The 25,031-nt window shown below is 47.1% G+C and overlaps 4 protein-coding genes across 8 annotated transcripts; 2 read left to right on the top strand and 2 right to left on the bottom strand.

Annotated features, from left to right (window-relative positions):
* The first annotated feature begins 349 nt into the window (after positions 1-349).
* Positions 350-3,183, top strand: LOC111067591 (aldehyde dehydrogenase X, mitochondrial). Its single transcript, XM_022356797.2, has 5 exons — positions 350-455; positions 1,556-1,660; positions 1,725-1,825; positions 1,891-2,462; positions 2,529-3,183. Exons 1-5 carry the CDS (start codon positions 420-422, stop codon positions 3,170-3,172), a joined length of 1,458 nt encoding a protein of 485 aa, XP_022212489.2. The 5' UTR covers positions 350-419; the 3' UTR covers positions 3,173-3,183.
* A 39-nt stretch (positions 3,184-3,222) lies between these two features.
* On the bottom strand, positions 3,223-11,503 carry LOC111066802. 4 transcript variants are annotated; one of them, XM_022355805.2, is made up of 6 exons: positions 8,459-8,624; positions 7,500-7,832; positions 4,822-5,076; positions 4,583-4,756; positions 4,380-4,521; positions 3,224-4,312 (listed from the first exon to the last, which is right to left on the bottom strand). In XM_022355805.2, the coding sequence occupies exons 2-6, from the start codon at positions 7,561-7,563 to the stop codon at positions 3,760-3,762; spliced, it is 1,188 nt and encodes a 395-aa protein (XP_022211497.1). In that variant the 5' UTR covers positions 7,564-7,832; positions 8,459-8,624; the 3' UTR covers positions 3,224-3,759. The 4 variants fall into 4 exon arrangements, with proteins under 4 accessions (XP_022211413.1, XP_022211497.1, XP_022211579.1 ...); XM_022355887.2 differs by having other exon boundaries at positions 7,500-7,783; XM_022355968.2 differs by having other exon boundaries at positions 7,500-7,780.
* A 1,463-nt stretch (positions 11,504-12,966) lies between these two features.
* LOC111082344 (probable Rho GTPase-activating protein CG5521) lies at positions 12,967-22,652 on the bottom strand. Of its 2 annotated transcripts, XM_022378585.2 has the most exons (8): positions 22,143-22,652; positions 20,592-20,702; positions 19,782-19,799; positions 19,276-19,447; positions 18,252-19,218; positions 13,980-18,190; positions 13,713-13,909; positions 12,967-13,654 (listed from the first exon to the last, which is right to left on the bottom strand). In XM_022378585.2, the coding sequence occupies exons 1-8, from the start codon at positions 22,246-22,248 to the stop codon at positions 13,386-13,388; spliced, it is 6,051 nt and encodes a 2,016-aa protein (XP_022234277.2). In that variant the 5' UTR covers positions 22,249-22,652; the 3' UTR covers positions 12,967-13,385. The 2 variants fall into 2 exon arrangements, with proteins under 2 accessions (XP_022234277.2, XP_022234345.2); XM_022378653.2 differs by lacking the exon at positions 19,782-19,799.
* Positions 22,653-23,231: 579 nt separating this feature from the next.
* On the top strand, positions 23,232-24,881 carry LOC111066729 (putative gustatory receptor 97a). Its single transcript, XM_022355595.2, has 2 exons — positions 23,232-24,521; positions 24,585-24,881. The coding sequence occupies exons 1-2, from the start codon at positions 23,487-23,489 to the stop codon at positions 24,816-24,818; spliced, it is 1,269 nt and encodes a 422-aa protein (XP_022211287.2). The 5' UTR covers positions 23,232-23,486; the 3' UTR covers positions 24,819-24,881.
* Positions 24,882-25,031: the final 150 nt, after the last annotated feature.

Raw genomic sequence — 25,031 nt, 5'->3', positions numbered from 1 at the left:
CTACGATGCATATAACACTAGGTAATACACATACTTGAAATATAATAGAGTAATTCCTAACGAAAAAAATATGTTCAGAGTAGTAACAGATAAAAGTTATAGAAATTATTCCACTGCGATGAATCCTTAACAAACTGACTTGGAAAATCCACATGCCTTACGAGTTTCTTTGCACTGTAGGGTGCCCAATAAATAATACGAGTTACGAGTGTGTGTGTCTGTCATTTAGCCTGCCGGCCGGCCGGCGTATAGCAAAAACAGAGATAAACGACAGTCCGAAAACAGAAACCCTGATAGCAGCGATGGAAGGCGTACACGGAGCAAGCAGCCTATAAAAGCAGCATCTGGCAGCCAACTCTCATCCACTTCAGCTCCAGTTCCCAGTGGCAGCAGTTTATACACACAGATTCTCCGTCAGCATGGCCGATCCCAACACAAAGCCCAAGTACACAAAAGTGAGTACACATAGAATACATTTGGTTGCCAATTGCATTTCGTATGCAATAAGTGTTTCGCAATTGATTAAACAGCCGCACTTACACCTGATTGTGCCTGCTGCCTGCCACTCCTCAAACAAACTCCAGATAAGAAGTAGTACATAATACGCGAATAAAACCCGTACTCTATCGTGTCTCTAATGGGAAATCAACTGGTTCCCAACTTGTTTGTGTCGCAATTTTCGAATATTCGCAAGTTTTTCTTTTTGATTTGCGTGGAGTGGTCTGCGATACCTACCCACATACAGGGTGTTCTGTTCCGTTCCGTTCTGTTCTGGTCTTAATCTACGTACTCTTTGGCACTCAATAAACAAATCTGCCTTTGCTGTGGCGATAATAATGATGTGGTCTTCTGGGGCAAACAAAACTGATAACCATACGGAAAGTTTAACGGGGGGGGTCCTATGCTGTTATTCGAAGACACTGATATGGCGGAGACTTTGATACCAGATTTTATTTGTATTATCTGCCAAATGGGATCATACGAGGCAGATCTTTTGTGGAGTGCAGTTCTATTTATAGAAACAAGATAAGAGACCTTCATTCAATTGAATTAATTTCATCTGATTCAATCCAATCCAACTCCAAGTTCTTTATGGAAGTCAAAGCCCGCTTAATCCATTTATTTATATCTCTTAATGTTCCATTACAACTTTAAATGACTTTTAAATACGCTAAATCGAGGGTTGAACTTTGTTGTGTCAACAGTTTTGTTTGACAGTTTCGGATCGTGACGGAACTTGAATATTTCATTGCTAACATTGTCGCGTGCCGTTGGAAAATTGAAAATGGGGCAATCAAAGTGCTGACAACTTGTTGGGGCACACAAAGGCTGCTGCTATCCCACAGATTATAATCACAGATAGCGATGCACAAATTGCACCAATTACTGGCATTCCATCGCCACAGACTGGGGAGCAGTGTAAGAGGATTCAATCATAGCCCTGAGAGTTGCCAGCCCCTTCACTGTGAGGTTGGGTAATACATGCCATTGGTCCTTGTTGCTACTTTGATGACTGCTCACTGACTGCTGCCTACAATGCTCCTTGCCATTGCAGCTCTTCATCAACAATGAGTTTGTGGATGCCGTCTCGGGCAAGACCTTTGCCACAGCCAACCCAGCCACTGGCAAGGAAATCGTCAAAGTGGCCGAAGGAGACAAAGTGAGTTAATATAATCCCTGTTCCTATTTGACACCCAAACCAATTGGGATTATCTCCGCTTAAGGCTGATGTGGATCTGGCAGTGATTGCGGCCAAGAAGGCTTTCCATCGCAACTCCGACTGGCGCAAGTTGAGTCCCCTGCAGCGCACCAATCTGATCAACAAGTAAATATACACAGACTCCTGTGGCCAGCATTAGTTTCCATTACCCGATTGCTGCCTCCTTCCAGGCTCTGCGCACTGATGGAACGCGACAAGGAATTCCTTGCCAGCCTGGAGACCCAGGACAATGGCAAACCCTATGCCGAGGCCCTCTTCGATGTCACCTACTCGATACTGACGCTGCAGTACTATGCCGGCTGGACCGACAAGTTCTTTGGCGACACCATTCCCGCCGGAGGTTTCACCTCGATGACCCGCAAGGAGCCCGTGGGCGTTGTCGGCCAGATCATTCCCTGGAACTACCCTCTGCTGATGCTCGCCTGGAAGTGGGGCCCCGCCCTGGCCGTGGGCTGCACCATCATCATGAAGCCGGCGGAGCAAACGCCACTCACCGCCCTGCACATGGCTGCCCTGACCAAGGAGGCGGGCTTCCCAGCGGGCGTCATCAACATCATCAATGGATTCGGTCCCACTGCCGGGGCGGCCATCAGCGAGCACCCGGACATCGCCAAGGTGGCGTTCACCGGCTCCGTGGACATTGGTCGCATCGTGATGCAGGCAGCAGCCAAGTCCAACCTCAAGCGGGTGTCCCTGGAGCTGGGCGGCAAGAGTCCAGTGGTGGTCTTCGATGATGCGGACAGTAAGTGGTGCCTCGACTCCCCTCGCTGCTTCTTCTGGCTTTAACTCGTGTATTTCCTGCTTTTAGTTGACTTTGCTGTGGAGACCACACACGAGGCTCTGTTCTCCAATCACGGCCAGAGCTGTTGCGCCGGCAGTCGCACCTATGTGCACGAGAAGATCTACGACAAGTTCGTGGAGAAGGCCGCCGCCAAGGCCAAGGCCCGCAAGGTGGGCAACCCCTTCGAGGAGAACGTGCAGCAGGGTCCCCAAATCGATCAGGAGATGCTCACCAAAGTCCTCGGCTACATTGAGAGCGGCCAGAAGGAGGGCGCCAAGCTGCAGGCTGGCGGCAAGCGTATCGGCAATGTGGGCTTCTTCGTCGAGCCCACTGTCTTCTCGGATGTGAAGGATGGCATGAGGATTGCCCAAGAGGAGATCTTCGGACCTGTTCAGTCCATCTTCAAGTTCAGCAGCCTCGATGAGATCATCGATCGGGCCAATAGTGTCCAGTACGGCCTGGCCGCCGGCATCATCACCAATGACATCAACAAGGCCCTGAAGTTTGCCAACAACGTGGACGCCGGCTCCGTCTGGATCAACTGCTACGATGCTGTCCTCCCCCAGACGCCCTTCGGTGGCTACAAGCACTCTGGCATTGGTCGCGAACTGGGCAAGGATGGACTGGACAACTATCTGGAGACCAAGACCATCACCATGAAGCTGCTCTAAGTTCGTACAGCTTGATCCTTCCTTTTATTTGCACAGTTTTTCGGTTATCGGACGGTTAGAAATATTATTGCATTTTAATTAAAACAAAAAAAAACAAAAAACAGTTGGTTTACAGTTTGTTCTGAAGGATTATGGTCGATCGACCGACCAGCGAATGTCGCTTAGCTTTTGCAGATTGCTGGAAATTTTTCAATTTAAATAAAGGTCTCTAAAGGGTATTAGATAGATTCGAATGTGCATAATAAATACATACATACATCTCTGTATATCTCGGACTTTTCAATGCCTAAAAGTATGCCAACATTTCGTTATATCAAGAGCCGTGGAACTCCTCCAATTAATTCCCGTTTCTCTTTAGGTAAGCGACATTTTCTAAACTACGAGTATAAGTTAATTCTGACTTCGAGGCACGAGTTTGCTTAGCTTTAAAAACATTGAAAATATCAGGAAACTATTCACTAAAGAACGCTAAAACTTACACTAACGTTAGAGTAAAAGAGATGCTTACGCACACTCTTCCGCTCTTTTCTAAGACTTGGTATAAAAATAAATATAAACCTGAGATTGCCAATCGTTTTGCGACGTCTTTAGGCCAAACTGGTGACCCGTTGCGAGGCTTGCGGCTGCCCATCCAGTAGCGGCAGCGCCACATCGCTCAAGTGCGACCTGGCACTCTGATAGTCCTCCTCGGATCTGGGCCTCATCTGTGTCTGGTGCTGCGGACTGCTCTGCTGCACCACCGCCCTGTAGACGGGCTGAATGGGCGTCTGGAAATCTGTGCTCGGCCGATGCTCAAACATCTCATCGATGTCGACCAGCTGAAAGTCGACGGCGAAGACGAACCGCAGCACCATCACCAGCAGGGCCATGAGCCACAGCACCATCCCAATCACATAGCTGCAACGGAAGAGCTGCAGATACGTGTCGTGGGAGACATTGTGCTCGTGCACGATGGGCCGCAGCAGGGCGATGGCATCTCCGCAGCTGATGGCAACGGGATCGGTGAGATTCTCGCGCAGTTGTCCGCACAATTGCTTCAGGTGTCCATTTGTTACGATGGTATAGAGGACGCTGCCAAGGCTCATAACGGAGAAAATGATGATCGAGGGCACCACAATGCGCCAGGGTTTGGGCAGAACTCTGAAATGGATTACGTTTGAAATTAAATTAAATTGAGGACAAATTGGCAGAGAATTATCGTACTTACGAACTCTTCTTGCTGCCCGTCTGGTAGATGAGACACATGGCTGTCCAGATGATGGCCACAATCTCCGAAATAAGAGGAAATGCATAGACAAATTGTGCGCCAATCCCTGGATTCCAAAACGTGGCATGTGCATCGAGGGCCACTAAAGGGGAAATACTTGTGTAAGAACGAATACCCAAGGGGATTGATAATATGATGCTTACTGCTGGCCAGGAACTGGCGATCCGCCTCCGCATTGAAGACAATCTTTGGAGTCGGCGCCTGCGTTGTGGTCAATGCCTGCGTCTCCTTATTGTCAGCTATCAGACGCTCCAGCCGTGGCCGGTTCTCCCTCGACTCGTAGATATGTGGTATCTTGAAGGTTGGCTTTGTGGTTTCTGCAATGGAAATGCAGATTGAGAATTTGATATTAAGGGGGAAATCTCTCCCTGAAATCTCTTACGGCTATCGCTCTGCAGCGATTCAGGTGCGACATCCTGGACGGAATATTTAGACCCATAGGCCTGCTGGGTGGCCTTGATGTAGTCCCGATGCAGGATCTCCTTGCTGCGGTTATCCATTTGATCAAAGTTTCGCTCACGGAAGATGAGTTTGGCACTGACTATTCCCTCGTACAGATCCCCGGATATCATGTGCAACGAAATGCTCCATATTATGGAGAATATTGCAATGAGTACCATGAGACATATCACGGTGTCTGTAAGGGAATACAAATAAGAAAATAAATTACATAAAGGGAAGATTTGAGAGTGAATAGATTAATAGGAGCCATATATTTCAACCAGAAGAGAAATATATTTCCAAGGGTATTCTTGACTTGTAGATTGATGAAATCTATAATCTGCACGAGTGTTTGTGGGTCCCATTCATCTGTTCTCCCTTCATTAAACTTGTCTGCCCCCTTCCAATTATATATCTAATGGTGATAATGAAATCATAAAAATAAACTCTGCCATTATTAAGCATTTCATGCACATTGCCATATCAAAAGAGCCGCTGGACAAATTTGAATTGGAAATTAACAGCTCAAGCGTACAGAGAGCTATATTTGGAAAATCCACTACTTGTATGTGCATGGGCAAGGAGCCGTTTGATCAAGTATGCCAAATAAAAAGCATTGCGAACAATGGATTACGACATTATGAATGTTGCTCATAGAACGAATGAAATATTGTGCGAGTATGAAGGTTAGAGCCACACGAGATGAAATATTATTTTTCTCGCTATGTTTTCTTGGACAAGTTTTCGACTGGAGCGGCAGTTGGGTAGGGGTAGATAATTAATTTGGCTTTTTTGGTTTTGGTTTTGTTTTTGTTTTTGTTTTGTGTGTAAGATTCAGTTAACTGTGAACTAGTCTCAGGTTATGTGGGCTCTCGGTGTGTGTGCGTGAGGTTATATCTGCGGCTATGATATCATTCCGAATGAACAAACTCGAGATGACGTCGATATCGTGACTGCTGGCAAATAAAATTCATTTCAATTGATGCAAAAATATTCGCCCGATGCTTTCATTCCACACGATTCGGGATACTTGTACAAATTAAACAAAAGAACACAAAATAAAATAGCACTGCAGAGTCAACAAACAGATTCGAGGGAAAATATACGATTCTGAGATGCGGTAAAATATGCGGTGGGTCGCATGTTATATTACCAATTCCATTTTTACAGTACATTATGGACAGATGAATTTTACAATTTCCCATCCATATATCATACTCAGACAGATCACGGAATGGTACCACAATTTTCATGCCCCAAGTGCTTTGAACGCATTAAGCGGAATGGTTTTTTTTTTGTTTGCTTGTTTCTGCTGCTCGGATGGGCACACACATTCAGTGGCCATTTACTGTACGTTGCACGATCCCCCGGAGATTGGGACAGTCCCTCTCTCTCTTGCTCTCGCTCTGTGGCATGACATCATGTCGCCGCCCCTCATCTCTGGCTCCGGCTCTGGGTCTGGTTCTGGGCACTGGGTGCGAGCAAGCGAGAAGTTTTATGAGTCGTTAGCGGGAGGCTAACCACTTTTGGCCAGTTATGGTAACAGAATATGGCCCAAAGAGGAGAAGCTTTGTAAAGTAAACTATAAATAAAGATTACCAAATTGTTTGCCAGCTATAAACAACGATGAGACGATCGAGAAATTCTACGCAAGTTTCCATGGCTGTTACCAAATTTCTCCTACTTACAGTGTTTGTTTGCAGTGTTAATTGGTCCCGGAAGTTTTGCACTTAGGTCAATTTGTTAATGCCATTAACAGTAAACACATGGCGTATGCGTATTTTTCATGGCGCCCACTCAAACAGACTTGCCACCACTTAGCAGCGGGCCAGGCGATGCAACAACTTGAATGTTTATTAACATTCTGTGGCAGGGGGGGTGCAGGGGTCAGATCCAACGTCAGAGGAAAGAGGAAGCAATGTGCGAAAATGTTTATAAGCAACCGAAACGAACTTAATATTAGCACATTTGTCTAAAGGCTTTAGGGCCACTTAGCACCTTTTGATGAGGCGATTGAGGGTATATAAAAAAGACAACAAATTTAGCACATGAGAGCAGGGGAAGTAGGTGATATATGCGGCAGTTTCAAGCAACCTTGGTTCTGGTGTGCTAAATCAAGGCACATTTTAACAGTTGGTTGTAATACAGCTAACAAAAAACAGAGAAGGAAATATAAACATGTAACGGCTGAAGTGTTCCCCATTCCCCATGGCCTTTCCATTGAGTTTGCCCCACTGTTCCAGGTCGAAGCATCTGCGAAACATTTGCCAGATACTCGGTACAATTTACCCGGACTATTTATTGATGCTGAAAGACGCGCCCCTTGCAGAGCAGCCGCCGTGACTGATGGACAAATGGTCTTACAATAATTGATTCGAACATTGTCTGTCAATGGCAGGCAATTTGAAATTTGACATTCGAAATGCTGTTTTGGAATTCAGTTTGGTTCTATTTTAGCTTAGGTTTCACCTCCTTCTTCCGCCCGTGAAGGCCACACTAAAAATATTCCAAAAACAAAGGGCGACTAAGGGCCATTTGAATGTTGTGTTGTGTACATAGCTATTTATAGAATGTGTAAGGAAATGAATTTCTAGCGAATAAATTAATGTATCAACGTACGGTTCAGATTGCGGATATCGCCAGTTGTGAGTTTTCCCTGTTTGTACTTTTTTATCAGCTCCATTTTAGCATAATTTTATGTGATTTATTATGTAGGAATTGTCGGTACTTTTTCTCTCTGTTTTGCGGGGTCCGTAGGATGCCAGAGTTTATCAAATTCAGTTTGAATTATATTTTATTTTTTATAATGTATTTCACATGGTTAGCATATCTTTTGTGCGCAGATTTGTTCTCGCTTTTGTCCAGCTTATAGTGGAAAATAGTTTTTAGCTCACAGTTGCCTGCTTTATGGTGGATTTTTATAGTCAAAACGGGCAATATTTATGGAGCCAACTGGCGGAAAACATTCAAAAAAAAAAAGCGCACCGAAATTTATTAGGAAAACAATAAACAATTTACAGACAGGCGAGTAAATTTCGATCGTAAACCAAATTCAATCAACCAGACGAGAACATTTTCTATTTTTTTTTTATAATATTTTTTTTGCTTCGCTTCTGTTTCGTTGAACGATTGGAATAATTGAAATTAATTGATTTGGAATTAATGTGGGAGGAGACAAATGTATTTTGTGTGTGTTGTGTGTGTGTGTGTGCGAAAGTTTTTCAATTGGATTCGGAACACCTTTTGGCTATCAATTTACATTTGGCACACTTGCAGGCGGCAGAGGTTCAAGTTTTCTATTTTTATTTCCATGCCACATTACGTATACGTAACGAAACCGAATTTAACACCTTTTTGTGCTCGTTCTCGAATATGTACTCTAATTAGCCCCAGGGGCTCGTGGCGTGTCCGTGTTTTTGGGGACACGAGGGGATTTGGGCTGGGAAAAACGTCATTCGTTTAAATCCACAATTCCCGCCCAACACACACACACACACACAAACACAAACAGTTTAAGGTCATTCCGTGGTGTCTTTTTCGGTTCTTCTTCTGTTCGATTAGGCATTTATGTTTATTACATTGTTATTGATATCTCTTTGATTTGCATAAATCGTTTCCAGCAAAAGACACCGTTAATTGTCTAAGCCCCCCCCGCGAAGAGGAGTTAGAATGAAATTTTTGGACCGAACTCCGTAGCGACCGACCCGACTGTGCCGTTCGTGAATGTTTCAGCCACTGAGGCGGCGGCGACGAAGCCACCGGACAGCAACGACGAGCGATGGAGCGTTCTCCAGCTGACTGTACATATGTACATATATATGTATGTATATAAGCATATGCCAAATGGTGTATTAATGTAGGGTGGAGCATTTTCAAAGTTTAGAGCTTCTGATTTAGCTTCACTTCTAGATGAGAGCCTTGTTTATGATTACAACAATTCTATTGTAGCCCAAAAAAACTTGAGCCATTCTTTCAGATCTGCTACATTGCGGCTACAAAGAAATCCGAATGGAATGACAACTTTGCAGACATCTACGTAGACAAAAATACATGACAAATCACATATAATCTACATATAAGTCAATAGCTCAGAATAAAATGAAAATTCAGACAAAATAAATTTTCCCCTTTTTAAGCTTTATGGCCACAAATTAATGTGCCGGAGAGGGAGAGGTAATGCTCCACCCTATATAAATACACCTTGAGCCCCCCTGCAATAGTATTTCTCTCTCTCTCTCTCTCGCTTTGCTTTTATATATTCGCTGAGAAAAGAGAGCTTCTTCGGTTTTGTTTTGATTTGGCCATTTGCAACTAGTTGCTTCCCCACCCAACCCTCTGCCATTCGCACAAACTTATGCTGCTTTCAGTTTTCGCTTAATTTTCTTGTTTCTGTTTTGGTTCGTTTCCTACGAGTCTGTTGTTATTTTTCGCATTCGCTGCCCTCGATAGGCGCTGGGTCGTTGGAGGGGGTGAAGTTGTTATGCGTAGGAAGAGGAGGAACTGATTGTTTTTGTGTTTTTATTTTTGTTTCTTGTTTTCAAAACTTTTGTGTTGATGTTTTGTTAGATTAGGAGAACGTGGGATGTAAAGTCCCGAGACGCGTTTTCTGTACTTCACTGTATTTATGAATATACTCGTAGACTAAAATAATACAAATACTTAGGCGTTATCGTAGTGCAACTACAATAATAACTATGTAGTAATTTCGCTTGCTATTGCTATTGCAGCTATCCGCAAGGATACGATAAACTATCACAAGTTTATCACTTAGTTCAAACACATAAAAGTTCACATCTAGTGGTTGTAGCTACAACTTTATACATTTATTTTCGCGCTCCCCAGCCACAAAACCACAATTAAGATAAGACCTAATTATAGCTACGTAATCACCATTTATATCGTTCATTTGTTCGTTTTATCCTTAAATAGAAACACGCATTAAACACTTATTCAAACAATAATAAACATTGGTCCTGCTCTTCCACGTGTATTTAATTTTGTTTCGGCTTTTGTCGGCTGTTGTCATGGACGCAATTATCGGCGATGACCTTGAAAAAACACGCCGCTTTTTTCATGTCCAAGGTAAGCTTAATTAGCGGACACAAGGCCCAAGGACTTGCCCATGAACGAAGGAGTGTATGTGTGTGTGTGTGTTATGTGGAGTAATACCACAAAACAAATCGCGTGCCTGTCAGGCATCTAGCTTTTCTCTACAGCTGAAACTTCATCTGGCATGTGCGCTCCCCTTCAGGGACACAACGCGGTCACAGGGGCATTATTTTAAAGGCTTTTACCCAATTTAATTTGAATATTTTCCCCTCTGGAACAATAAAGTAATGTTTATGTAGGTTTTAGCAAGCAATTTCAATTAAGCTTTTCCGATTTTAGTTCCCATGAAAGAAGTTTCCATTGATCTATGTTTAATGTGGAAGCACATGTGTCTTACATATGTTATCAAAAAGTACACAGCAAATAATAAAAAGACCGGAAGAGAAGTCTAACCAGACGCCGTGCGGTCTCTAGTTTACAATCTAGTTAGTACAATTCACCATAGCAACTATTTATGTATACAAAATTTAAAATAAAAAAACTGCTCGCACATTTCGTTGCGTGTATATGTCTTGCTCACTTAAAGGACTTGCAACAGATGAAGAATAGTTTTCCATTTCATTTACGCAGCGAATTGAATTTCAAGAGGAGATTGACTGTAAAATACAACCATGAATGCATTCATTTGTTTCTATGCTCAAAATTTATAAGTCAGTTTATCTTTAGCTTTAAAATTTAATAGATACATCCATTCATATAGATACATTGCCTTACATATCCCCTATTTACTCTAGATAAATTTTCACAGTAATTTACAAATATTTGTTGTTAGCGATTTCCCAAATGGAGCGACACAACCAAACTCACACACACCACATCAAAGTGGGGCTTCCACCTATAGATATATGTACATGCAAATTGAGGTTCCATGCTTCAATGTTGAAATTGGCGATGACGTCGCCTGTTTATGCAAATCCACAATGGAGGCCTACAGGCAGCGCAGATCTAATGCGACATTTCATGAATTTATTACAGCGGCACAGGCAACACACAGAAAGACCGAAGATAGCCGTACAAACAAAGCGGAGAACACAATGAATGCTAGAGTGGGTTGGAATGGCAAATATGATTGCTAATCGATCGGAGAAGTTGCTCCAAGGAGCAACGGTACACAGCTCAGGGGGTGATGCAATCGAGCGTGTCTCAACGCGGCGTATGGGTGATTTTCCACTTACGTTCGCAGCGCACCACCTCGCGACGAGCCTCACGCGTTAGCATCTCCAGGCTGTCGCCTATCCTCCGTATCCTCTGTGGCGTACGCCCACCCATCACTCTAGTGGTAAGAGATCTCTGGCAGTGCTCCAATCAGAGATCGATCTCTGGCACATCTAATCTCACATCTAATTGCTGCCTGGCTTACATGAGGCAAACAATTAGCAAAATGGCTATGCAAAAACCTAAAACTTGGCTGCGCATCTCGACTTGCGATTTGAGTTTATCTTTGGAAAACAAAACAACGACACGGCGACGTTGAAGTGACAGTAGAAAAGACGTTCACACGACACGACCGCTCGACGAGAACTGTGCGGCAGCCAAGCGGCAGCGACAGGCCATTAGGGGTATTTCTGTACAGCGGTGAAAAATTCTAATTCGATGGCGTCACTAGCCAGCGGTGGTTACAGCAGAGAGATCCCCAGCCATGCAGCCAGCCAGCCAGCCAGCGCCTGCCAGCCGCTGTGTCTAGTGTGCAGGATGAGGGTGCAAGGCCTAGCCATAGCCACCCCTAAAGAAGGATACCACCAATAACAACAAAAAAACGAAGCCAATGACCCCGCCAGAGTGTCTGTGCCAAGCCAAATGAGTGTCATCAGGGCGATTGCGTGTCCTTTAATTACCTCAGAAAACGTTAAACAACATCTGGCCCAAAAAAAATAAGGAAAAACACACCTGAGGGAAAGCCCAGGAGGGAGTGCACGCTGCTTAACTCTTTTTCATTTGTTATTTATTATACGAAAAAATACTCGCGATTGTTTTCTCAAATAAATTAGTCAATATCATAAGTATATTGCAATTGTAAATGTAGGTTGTATATATGTATAATGCCATTTACTTGGATGTTAGTTACAAATTTTCACATACTTTTTACCTCTTTGCATTTCTTGCCTTTCGATTTTCGATCGTTTTCGTTTCGGTTTCGTTTTGCTCTTACAAAAAATTCCTTAATGTTAATTGTGTGTTAATTCGCCTACAGATTTCATTAAAACATTTTTGTGCAACAAAAAACACATTGCAATTAACTTTTCAGTTGCCCGTATTACATTTTAAATATAAGTAATAAAAAATTAACATATGTATGTATATATGTATATATAAATATATCAATTTGATCAATTCAATTCGTTGGAAACAATGAGAAAGATATACACAACTTACTATATGCATGTATCTCTACAATTTGTTAATAAATCATCCATGTAACAATTTCATTTTCTTTTGCACACACACACAAATAAAAGGCCTTTTGGATTTGAACAATGATTTTTTTTTGTTTTGTTTTTTGAGTTTACGAAAGTAAGACAATTGCCAACGGATATGCTTAAGGCTAGAGAGGGTTTGGGGGCAGGGATATATCTATACATAGAGCTCAGTTATATAATACTAGTAGTTGATGTTTGCTTTAAACGGGCAGCAGAGCAAGTTACCATACAAGAGACTTATAGACTTATACATAATTCCTATTATATTGGATTTTCAAAAATTTTTTTGATTATTCTTGCATTTTTGTGCGAATTTCGAATTCTTTGAAATTGTTAAGATATATAACATACAATAATGATTAAAATTAAAAATAAATGTAATATTGGATAACAGTTTTGCCTTGAATTAAACGCACACTTAAGCAGCTAATCAAAATGCAATTAAACCATTAAATGTTAGCACTTAAAACGAACATCAAATCAAATTACAAATTTCAGAAATTAAATTAAATCATACCATCGTGAACATAATTGAGTGCAGCGATTAAATACATACGCGTAACATGCTAGCGAAATCATCAATAAATACGTAAAAAAGATACTATATCTCGTATGTGTATGTAAAAGTAAACTAAATAAAATTCACAAGTACCTAAAACACAATCTGATCTTGCAAATGGAACAGAGAGACAGAGTAGCATTGGATTAGGGGGATTAGGGGGTGGCTTAGCAACAAATAAATAGTTAAATACATTGATTAGTTAGACTAAATGGAAAGCGAATAAAGAAATAAATTACAATAATTAAACATAGGAGGAAACGTGTTTCGCAATACTTTTGTCGCACAACCCTCTGGGATCTGGGATCTGTGATCTCTACATCGTGGGATTGTGTACATCGCCTGGAACGAACTGTGGGGCGTGGCTTGGGCGTGGCGGGGGGAATGTTAGTATTGGGAATCGAAAGAATATGAGAAATATTATTTAAAGCGTCGTTGCGGCATCGTTGGACTCTCGGGCGGCGTATCCCCACTGGCACTGACGCTGCCACCTCCAATGACGATCTGTTGCAGCGAATGCTTCTTGGTCACACTCTTGAATGGTGCGCCCAGCTTGCGGGGACCACGTGGCGATGCGGATGTCATGTTGCTGGCCGCCGCTGCCGCCTCCATGGCCGCCGTTGATCCTGCCGAGGCAGATGGGGCAATGCCCAGCATGGGCCCCGAATCAATGGAGGCCTGAACCCAACCTGCAATCCGACCATTTAACCATCAAATTATCCTCAAAACTCTCTTCGATTTGCTCACCTTTCACCGAGGCGCGATTATGATCGAGCAGGGCGGAGGCCAGGGGCGCCGCCGAGCTGCTGGCATTCGATTCCCTCAGCATTCCCAGCGTGGACAGGGGCATCGGGTTGTAGATGCGACTGGCAAAGTCCTCAAATGTAGTGCTCTCCTTGTACCGCGACGAGACGCTGTCCAGCGAACGATTGCGCTCCTCGTAGCTGCAGAAAAAAAAAGAGGATGCACATGTCAGTGGGATACTTCGATGAAAGTTTGTGGCCATGGACTCACAATTGCTGGTAGAGCGGCAGGGCAGCGCGCTTCGTTCGACTGGCATTGATGGCTGTCGCCCGGATGAGCGTGGCCAGGCAGGCGCCACTGACAACGCTCTCATTGGCCAGCGGCCCAAACCAAGGCACCTCGGGCTTCCGATTGACAGTCACCCGGAACAGGCCATTTCTCAGCGGATATACGACAATGAGCACGTCGCAGAACTCTGTGGGCAGGATGTCACGCCGGTAGTCCCTGTGGTGCTCGCTCCACACAATGTGCACCTCGTCGTTGCCCAGATGACGCGTCTTCAGCAGCATTGCCTCCGACGAGTCCGAGGGCATCCTGGTGGCCACATGGTAGACAACCTCCAGGAAGGGCGTGGCATAGTAGGGCGCCGTGGCGCCGCATCCCTGCCGCGGCAAACCCCCCAAGAAGCCGTTGTGCGTCTCCAGATCGATCTCCCAGCCCAGGGCCGACACGAACATCTCGTAGGTGCTGCTGCCGCTGGTGTTCCTCAGGATGCTGCCCTTGTCCTCCTGCCCGGCGGCCACATAGATGACGGCCATCTTGTGCGTCTCGCGACACTTCTGCAGATCCACATTGCGCAGCTCTCGCATCAGCTTCTCCGTGCGCTGCAGCAGATGAGTTCGCGAGCGCCGCTCCCAGCCCGCGAGGCCTAGATGCGAGAAGAGCAGCCGGCAATACTGGAAGGGCATCTCAGTGCGTGTGGGCAGCGAGTCAAACGAGGCGGAGGCCGAGTGCAGGGACCGCTGGTCCACAGACGATGATCCTGCATGATGGTGCAGCGAGGAGCTGGAGCCGGCATGCCGCAACGCTGGCGAATGCGCCCGGGCCGTGTGCATCACAAACTCCTGCTCGAGCAGGCGCTGGTTCAGGATCACAGAGATGGCCTGCGCCTCCTGGTTGTTGCCCAGCGCACTGCTGGTCGGGGCATTCAGCTGGACGACATTGGGGGCCACACACTCGGGACTGGTGTGCCCGATGTAGGCCAGCATGTCGTCCAGCTGGTCCAGATCCGGCGCCATGTCCTTGGCCAGCGGCAAGACTCCAGCCGGCCGATGGCGCAGCGTGTGACGCGGCGGCTGCATCTCCACTCCCATCATGGAGGACACCATCGAGTCCATGTTCTGCTGCTGCTGCTGCTGCTGGTGATGATGGAGCTTTGGCGTTGGTCGCTGCGGCTGTGCAGGCTCCTCCATCTTGCGCGGCTCCGAGTACAGTATGGAGGCATCCCAACAGGCCTTCCCATTGAGATCCCGCATGAGCACACGCACCTGCTTCTCGGCGGTGACCAGGCCGGCGGTGATGCCGCCACCGGGCAGCTTCAGCGTCGGCAGCTCTATGAAACTGGCCACCAGACCCGAGTTCAGCATGAACAGCTGCACATTCTGGGCACTCACCACCGAGGGCAAGTCCACAGAGTCGCGCCGCGTGTCCACCTGGCTGCCCAGGGCCGACCCGCCAATGTCATCGTGCTCCTCCACCATCGAGCTGAGCCGCGAGGCGCCAATGCCCATGGGAAAGTGACCGATGTGGGTGACCAGGTGCATGGACACGGCCTTGGCGCACAGCCGGATGGCCGTGATGCACGCCTGAATGGTCTCCGATGTTTGGTAGGTGGCCTCCGGCAGTCGTCCGTCGCCCTGCAGATCGTCGTGGGCAATGTGCATATCGAAGTCATCGTCGGCCGTCAGTTTGACGCGCTCGTGACGCGGTGCCCCGGATGCCACCTGGAGGAGGACGCGCAGCACTTGCAGCACCAGTGTGTCGCCGTTTTCGTTAAGCGGCGCCAGCATCAGGGCGGCGGGTATCGCCATGCAGAACTCGCCCAGGCAGAGCATCAGCGATGTGAGCACCACTTTGTCCGAGTCCTTGGGCTTGGAAACGTTCTGGATTTCCAGCGCTTTGCACAGCGCCGTGATGATCAGCTGCGGAACGCGCTCTATCGCCGCCAGTTGGCGTCCCCGCTCCGCGCAGAGTTTCAGGGAGTCGACGGCCACCATGGCAATGGTGTGATGCTTGAATTGGAGCGCCTGGAGCAGCACCTGGAGCACTTCCTTGATGCGCGGATTGAAATGCTTCGACTCTTTGGGATGGATGTCCTTGGGATGCGGCACTGCCTGCTGGAAGGGCGCGGCACGGCCGGCCGCAGAGTTCGTTGAGGGCTGGGAGAGGCGCTGGAGCAGCCACTGGCCCAGCTGGGACAGGGCTATGCAGCGGGCCTTGGACGAGGGCTCGCGACGCGCACAACGCAGCACAATGTTGAGGATGTGATCCTGCAGATCGGGGCACTCCATCAGCTCGAACTTCTGCGGCGAGGGCTGCAGCACAGGACGCGGCAGCAGCGAGGATGGATAGCAGAGCAGGGAGCCCAGCAGGGCTGCCACCTCGGCCCTCGGCGTGCTGCGTGAGACCTCCAGCGAGGTGAGGAGTATGGCGCTCGCATGCACCAGGTCGAGCAGCAGCAGCGTGTGTCCCGGCAGCAGCAAACTGAGCAGCCGCGGCCCCTCCAAGTACTTGAGAATGGCATAGATGAGGTCGCGATCCTCTCCAGTCAGCAGCTGGTGCAGCGCATGGTAGAACAGCGGGAACTGCTGCCGACCCACGGCCCCGTGGAGGGCCAGCGAGCAGAGCAACTGCAGCGCCCACAGCTTGCCCTTCTTGAAGGATCGATCGAGGGTGAGGGAGCCGTAGCACCACGGAGCCACGATCCCGATCGGCGGCACAAGTGTGGGGGGCGGCGGTGTGCTCTGGTTGTCCGTGGATATCCCTTGATTCTGCTTGATCTTGATCAGGTTCTGCGTCATCTCCAGCAGATGCATAAACACCTGGGCATGCAGGTCCGCCTTTGGTATGCGATTCACATCGCCCAGGGCGCCCAGCATGCGCTTCCACATGATGGAAGTGGAGTCCGGGTGCCAGCCCTCGGCTGAGCCGCCAAGAATGATGCAGCGACGGCCGGAGACACTGCCGGAGCCACTGCCGCTGCCATAGCTGCCGGAATTGGCATCATCCAGACTCGCATCGATATGCAGCTGGGCATCCTTGATGGATCCCCCCTCGATTCCACTGCTGGCCGTCGGCGATGGACTCCGCGACCCCGCCCCACTCTCATTGTCGCCATCCTGGTAGCTATCCGTCTCGTCCGCCTCGCCACCCTTTCGCGAGGGTATCGCCGCCAGCGAGTCCAGTGACATGGCTCGCCTCATATCCTGTGCATTCGACGCTCCGCCACCGCCGCACTGCTGCATCCGGTGCTCGCCCAGCAGCTGCTGCGACTGCTGCAGAGGCTTCGGCTTGGGCGTGGCTGCTCGGCGACGGCGGATGCGCGAGTTTCTGGCCGCCGACGCCAAGCTGCCCTCGCTATAGCTTCTGCTGAGCATCGGTGTGAGGGGCACAGGTCGAGAGCCGTGCCCAGTGCCGCCCTGCGACTGCGAGTGCTGATGGCCGTGGGGCCGTGGGTGGTGGCCCGCGGGCAGCAGTGCCACCTGCGTGGCCTCGTCCGAGCGACTGCTGTTCGACTCGGCCAGCGACTCGCGCTGACGGTTCTGCCCGCTGCTGCTGATGGCCGAGCCAGAGGCGGGTCCACCGTTGGCCGTGCTGCTGCTGCCGCCCGATCCCTGCCACACGGTGCCGATGCGGCGACGCTTCTCCGCCCGACTCTCGGCCACGCGATCCAGGGGCAAGTCGAGCAGACTGATGCCGTAGGTGTAGCGCGAGAAGACGCGCGTCAGCGTCTGTATCGTTTTGTTCCACTCCACAATGAGCTCCTCGCGATGCGTCAGCGACTGCAGGACATTGAGGAACTTCTCCCACAGCAGCACATTCACGGGCACTTTGGTGTGGGCCCGTATCCAGGTGACAATCAGCGTCTGGAAGATGGCCGATCCCAAGATGCCGCCCAGAGTGGCCGTCTTGGGGGCACCACCGCCAACACCACCACCCCCGCCGACCGATCCATGATGATGTTGATTCTGATGCAGCACCACGGAGGTGACCTGCAGCAGGACCAGCAACAGCTGCTCCCACGTCCGCGAATCCATGTCCGTGTTCATTACCATCGTGCGATAGACATTTAGGACCTTCTTGCAGATCTCCGTCTGCTCCTCCAGCGGCGTGGAGCGATAGTTGCGCGATCGTGCGGGGAAACAAATGTTCAGATTGGCCGTATTCACGAGGAACACGTTGGCAGCATTCGTTACAAACACCTGCGAGGAAACAAGCTCAATGAAACAAGATGCCAAGGATCTGCATTGGGATAGCGCTTACCTGCAGTACGTTCTGCCTGCCGGCGCGCACGGCCAACTGCTCCTTGGAGCCCGCTATGGCGCCCACATACGATGGTGTGCGCAGTCGCTGGCTGCGTGGGGTTCCACCTGCCGTCGAGGCAGGCGGCGGATCATCGTTGGGCTCCAGCAGGAACGGCGGTGGCGTCTCGCCCGTCATCCAGTCGCGATACACCGCGATGGCCGTGCGTATGGCCTCGATCTGCGGCTTGGAGGTGAAGTTCAGGAGGAATGCCTGGCGGTAGACCTCGTGCACAAAGTTTATGTTCTCGCGGCTCACGTAGAAGACATCCCGCACGATCAGTCCCTGCTGGTAGCCCTGCAGACGCACATGATCCACATCCTCGATGTGGAGCGTGCAGTCCAGGCGGTGGCTGAGCAGACGCTCGTGGGTGAAACGCGACACCCAGTTGATGAGGACCACCACACAGGAGGCCATGACCTCGTCCTTCTTGTTGATTGATCGCATCACGGGCATGTCCAGGCGGGGATTGTAGATCGAGCAGGTGACATCAAAGTTGGGCGAGAAGACGGGCAGGAACACGTCCATGAAACGCTGCAGCAGGAAGGCAAAGGCTCGATGGTCCTTCTGGGCGCGATTGTCGCGCCATCGCAGACACGCCGCTGTATGGACCATGCTATTGAGCAGCACCTCGAGCCCATCGCGGGGATCTGGCGGCGCCGACTTTTCGCTGGAGGATGGCGGCAGCAGTGCCATCAGCTCTGAGCTCTGCACGGGATGGGAGAAGGCATTGTCGTGAAAGACGGAGGCCATGCCACCGTCTGCCTTCATATTCGGATGTGTGAGAAAGTCCGAGGCGCTGAACTCCGTGTCGGGGCCCAGCACACCCTTCTGAGGGACAATCAAGCCGGGTATCAGATCCGCATACATGGCATGCACATAGCCAGGGGCATTCTCGCCCAGAGTCTGGTACCACAGCAGGAAATATCTGCATGAAAGAAGCCAGAGATTAGAGCAGACCCCGTTTGTGTTGAGCTGGACTCACCTGACGCCTTCTCGTCTCAGCTTTGGGGAGTTGCCCAGATGCAACAGCTTGGCCATGATGCGGCTGAGTGAGTGGCACTGCCAGCGACGGGCCAACAGCTCCGGCAGCAGGCACAGAATCTTCTCCAGCAGCCATAGTGAACCGTCTAGCTCCTCGCGATGCGCTTTGTGGACTGCGAGATACAATTACGATTAGAGATCAATGTTAAATGAAAGGTTGTAAACCCATTTTGCGGCTCTAGCTATACATTCATTCCAATGTGTGTGGACAAGCACAAGAGGCATACAGATAAAGATATAGATAGAAGATGCATGTGGTGCAGATAAATAGATAAATATAGGGATAGAGAGAGAGAGAGAGAGAGAGGAGTGGGCATATGGACACATGAGGGTATGGAAAACTGAGTTCAAAGCAAGATTGATCTTGGTGGATATTCGTACAGCGGGATGCAAATTTGCAAATGTTTATCAAATTTTTTCAAATAGAAAAAACCACATAAAACTTACCAATATGAAACGGAAGTTCTGCCAGTTTTTGGGATTTACAAAAAAACACAGAGAGAGAAAAATATATAGAGAGAGAGAGAAAGAAAGATATTTTTTTGTTGGGTGGTAAAAGAATAGAAGAATGGAATTCAATTTAGAATATTTGCATACATACATACATACATATGTATATCTCATATGTTTTCGTATCTGTCTCTACTATTTAATGGGACTAAGCATTAAGATTAATGGAAACCCAAACAAAACATAATAAGAAGCAAAGTGCACAGTCCCATTTACGGTCGTCGCAGTTTGCTTTTTTCTTTGCTGCTTTGCTGTTTAATTGCTCGAAAATAAATCGTCAGTAAAGATACCAGAAAATTAACCGAATTTAAGTGGGCCAAAAAAAGAGAGGGGAGATTACGTATAGCATTCGTTGATACCGAAGTTTAAGTACTCTTTTAATTACTACTAAATAGAAAATAACTAAAAATAATTTGAAACGAATATTCTTTCGCTTATGGCAAATGCTACAAAGGCTCATACTACATTTAATTATAAATTGTTGTACCCTTAGGGATCTGTTCTATATTATATAAGAATAGCTAACTCTCTATTTTAATATTTATTTTAATCAAAGAACACCTAAGATATGACAAAAAAAAACGTTCATTAACAACAACAAAAGTAATATACCGAATGGATAAGGATAGGGTAGAAAATACTCCATATTTGGGAGCACTATCCATTGGATAGGGTGGGTACACAACACACTCCGTATTTGGAGCACGGCCGACGACGACCTTACTGCCGAATTAAAGTTGAAATTACCTTTCTGCTTTAGGTTCGCCTCCGCTTGTATGAAGGTGTCGTAGAGTATGAAGTACACATGACTGTAGTTGGTCTCGAACAGCGACTTGGATTCCTCAAGCTCCACATTATCTATAAAGAGAAAAGGGGGGAAAAAACGAGGGCAATGGTTAAGAGATTGCAGAGTACAAATTGCATATTGCTTAAATACAATCCATCAAAGGTTTCTATATATGTATGGGTTCGCGCCAGAAGTAACCGATAAGAGGGGCACACAAAACAGCAGGTTGGTGGCAGGTTTCTAAACGCCGCAATCTGAAGCACCTGCCGGCGCACTGATAAGCGCGGCGAGGGATGGGGAGGGGGAGGGTGAACTGCAAATCCAATCCAGGCAGTCAATATCTCCATTAGGGAATTATCTATGAAAAACCACGCATGACGATGCACAACAACAACAAAAGCAAAAGCTATTCAAAAAAAAATAAAATACAAAAAAATAAAACAAGTTATGAGGGGTGCCAGTGTTTCAGCGATTCTTGTTGCTGTATGAATCATGGGAGGCGGAGTGGGGTGCCAGGGTGCCAGAGTGCCGGCTGCTGTCATCGGCAAAAGCACACTGCAAAACAGAAGAAAGCTAAACAAAGAGTAAAAGCCAAATAAGAAACCTCTGTGAAACCGGTTTCATAGAAGGCCAAAACGAAGATGTCTGCCGCGCGCAGTGGATGATGATGATTATTGTGTGGCAACAACAACAAGAACAACAACAACAACAACAACAATAGGCAGGCAACAATTGGAAACGCTCAGCGCAATGGGAAGAATGTGTAATGCGTGTAATTTGCCAAGGGACAAAGGCAACCAACAACCAACCAACCAACCAACAATATAGCCAGAGAGCAATAGCTGCGGCACCTGTTGGAAATCGTTCGTTCAGTGACACAAAAAGAAAGCCACTCAAAGTCAGAGTCAAGGAGGAGGTGGAGGTGGAGTAAGCAATGGCTAGAAGGAGGGCACACAGCACAGCACATTCATTGGTCATATCTACACGACTTGAACGGGAACTCGTCGACAGCAGTTGCCGTTGGGCTATAGCGTTTTGCGCGCTCTGTTCGTTTATCATTTAACGTGGATTTTTCACACATCCCGCCACTTGCCACATAGCGGTGTTGCGGCGTAGCGGAGTAGAGGAGCATCGTAGCATGTGTGCGTTATTTTTTTGCATACATTAATGTTGCCTGATGGAAAAACAGAGAAGCGTGGAAAGAGAGAGAGACAGAGAGAACTGTGTGCCTTGTGTTCTTTTGCGCCCAACAGGAAATGGCCAACGCTCTGGCGTGGCCCCCACTTACGGTCTGTGGGCAGAACGTCATTGAGCTAACCCAAAATGGTTCGAGCGACGCCCACCACCGGACCACAGCGACTCGGACAAACCATTCCATTCCGACCATTGGCATTGCTATGAATGCAAATAAATTATGAAATAATTAACACTCGAACCACTGAACCAACGCCAACACAGTGGACGGTGGCCTCTGCCTCTGCTTCTGCTTCTGCCTCTGGGGACGACCTTACCCAATATCATGCGCAGATGTCGCAGGCGTGAGGCTGAATCCTTTTTGCAATCCTGTAGCTTGGCCGTCGACTTCTTAACGTCTGCATGCGATTTTTTGGTAAACATATTTGCACCTTGTGTTCTCTATTGCTCAACGCAGAAAATCGCGCACACAACAGGCCCGTGAAGGGGCTGGGCAGGGACGCAGGCACAGGTTGGTGGCACAGGCATGTGTGGGGGTATACACTTTCTATTTGCTATTTTTCACTGCTATGCTATTTATTTATACGCGCACGCTAACCAAAACACTTTGTCCAGCGGAGCGCCCCCGGAGAAATTATTAGCAGCGTTGCCAGCACCAGCAGCAGCGTAAAGGGGGTGTGCTTGGGCGGTTTTTCTCTGCTGCTTTGGTCGCTCTATCTGGTGGTTTTCCCGATTCTATCTCATTTTAGATTATTCACACACACGGAGGGACGCGAAACGCGAAATAGGCAGGCACAGATTTTATGTTTTTACAGCCAGCGACAAAAAAATAAATACTATTAAATACCAAATCAGTTTCGAGAAATACCATTAAATACCATTTCAGCTTCGAGAAATACCATTTTAATACCATACCGTTGATTTAACCCACTTAACACCCCTCTATTTAAAAAGTTGAGCACCCATTGTTAAACCGCGGAAAATAATACTGTTTGTAAAGGTTGCTTGTAGCTTCATCCTGCTCTTTACTTACAAAACAAAAATAGCCACCGACATCTTTCACCTGTGATGCGTAAAATATGTTAAAGTTCAAACAATTTCGTGGAAATATTAAGTACCCCCCTGGCCGACAATGGGATAACGTTCTATTTTATTGAATGAAATCGTATTCCATAATTTTGATATTCAGTTTCATATTACTAACTAGTTAGGACTTTAACAACTGAAAATATCATTTTATCAAATAGATGAATCAATTTTCTATAATCTGGCTTATTTTAGGGACTCCCATATATTGGTTTTTTTATAAAATTAGATTTGTTGATACTATATCAATATATCGATATGGACGATATTTTCTAAATATAGAATATCGCATTTTGCGTCTTTTGGATCATCAAATCGACGTATATGCGGCAGAATATCGTTATTTTTAATTATTTGAATTTGAATTTAAAGTTTAAAACTTGCACTTAGCTCTGGAAATAGCCCATTAGAGCTTCTTTCAAATTCAATAATATTATTATTTGTATTCATTTGATTTGGCTCATCAAAGTAATTACGAAAGATTTCATTGAATCAGCGATAAGGAAGAAGCCTAATTAAACGGCAATTAAATCAGTGGCGTAGTGCAAGCGACGACTTCGCCACAATTTAGTACGATGGATATCCTGAAGGAACCAACAACACCAAAGCTACGGCTACTACCACGTCGCTTTGACCGCTGGAAAGTCCACAGTAAAATAGTGCTGTCGTGTCTATCCATAACCATATTTCTAAACACTCTGTACGGACTTTACTGGGGCCGCTTTAGTTTGAAGCGTGGCAAGTTTTTAGTCTCGAAGCCGCTGGCTGTCTACAGCATTTCGGTGGGCTTGGGCCTTGGCGTTTACTACGTGCTGCAGGTGTATGAAGAGTTCACCAGTGGCCGCATCACCAGCAGGGACACCATTAAGATATACTGCTACATGAATGTCTGCATTTGTCTGCTCAACTATGTCACACAGTGGGCTATCACGGGAAGCTTTGTACGTTTCCAGAACAGTGTTCCCCTTTTTCGTGTGTCCAATGCCCTGGACATGTCGATGCTGATGGTGTGGCGAGCACTCATAGATAGTGGCGTGAAGATGGTGCTGTGTCCGTTGATTGTGTACGTAACATTGATACTCTACCAGCATCGAGCCCATCCGGACAGGGAATGGACCAGCCTTGCCTCTTTTAGAACCATGCTGCCTCTGATAATATCCAATCAGGTTAACAACTGCTTCTTTGGCGGCCTAGTGATTGCCAATCTAATAACTACCGCCATCAATAAGCGGATACGCAGCATTGTAAGGGAGGTCAACATGATGCAGACACCACTGCAGATGGAGCTGCAGAAGCCCTACTACCGCATGCAACGCTGCTGCGAACTGGCCGACAATCTCGATGAGCTGGCCATCAAGTATTCCCTTACGGTATCCTGCTCCAGTCGATACCTTCGCTTCACCGACTGGTCCATGGTCGTATCGATGGTCATGAATCTGATTGGCATCACGATGGGATTGTACAATCAATACCTGGCCATTGCCGACTATTACATCAATGAGGAGGAGTCCTTTGATCTGCATCAAGCCATTGTCCAGTTGATTTTTCTTTCGGTGCCATTCATGGAACTCATCCTGGTCTCTCGTATAAGCAATCAAATGCTGCAGGAGGTAAGTGCTGCGCTGCAAGTACACCAAGAATTATATCTATTATGGGATTTCGATCATTTATAGACCAAGCAAACTGGAGATCTCCTGCAATGCATCGATCTGCAGCATGCTGATGTGCGTTTCAAGCAAGTGGTCAACTCCTTCTGGCTACAGGTGTCCACCTTCGACTATAAACTGATGCCACTGGGACTACTGGAGCTGAACAGCTCGTTGGTCAACACCATTTTCTCGGCAGTCACTGGATTTCTGTTAATTCTGATACAGAGTGATCTCACGTTGAGGTTTTCGCTTAAGTAAAAATGATAAATGCACTTTTAGTTTAAGCTTTGTATTATATATGTATTATGCAGAAACTAGTCAATAAAAAAGAGTAATTAAATTGATGCATCTATTGGATAAAGTTATATGTTCCACAAAACCACAAAACCACGGAGTCATTTCGTGTTTAAATTAAACAGGAATGATTCATCCACAAGGAACATTTTCAAACAGTATTATTTTACGCGGCTT

Source organism: Drosophila obscura, unplaced genomic scaffold, assembly GCF_018151105.1.
Source record: "Drosophila obscura isolate BZ-5 IFL unplaced genomic scaffold, ASM1815110v1 contig_150, whole genome shotgun sequence".
Lineage (NCBI taxonomy): Eukaryota > Metazoa > Arthropoda > Insecta > Diptera > Drosophilidae > Drosophila > Drosophila obscura.
Note: the sequence above shows the minus strand (reverse complement) of the source record. Positions and strands in the feature narration are given on the sequence as shown.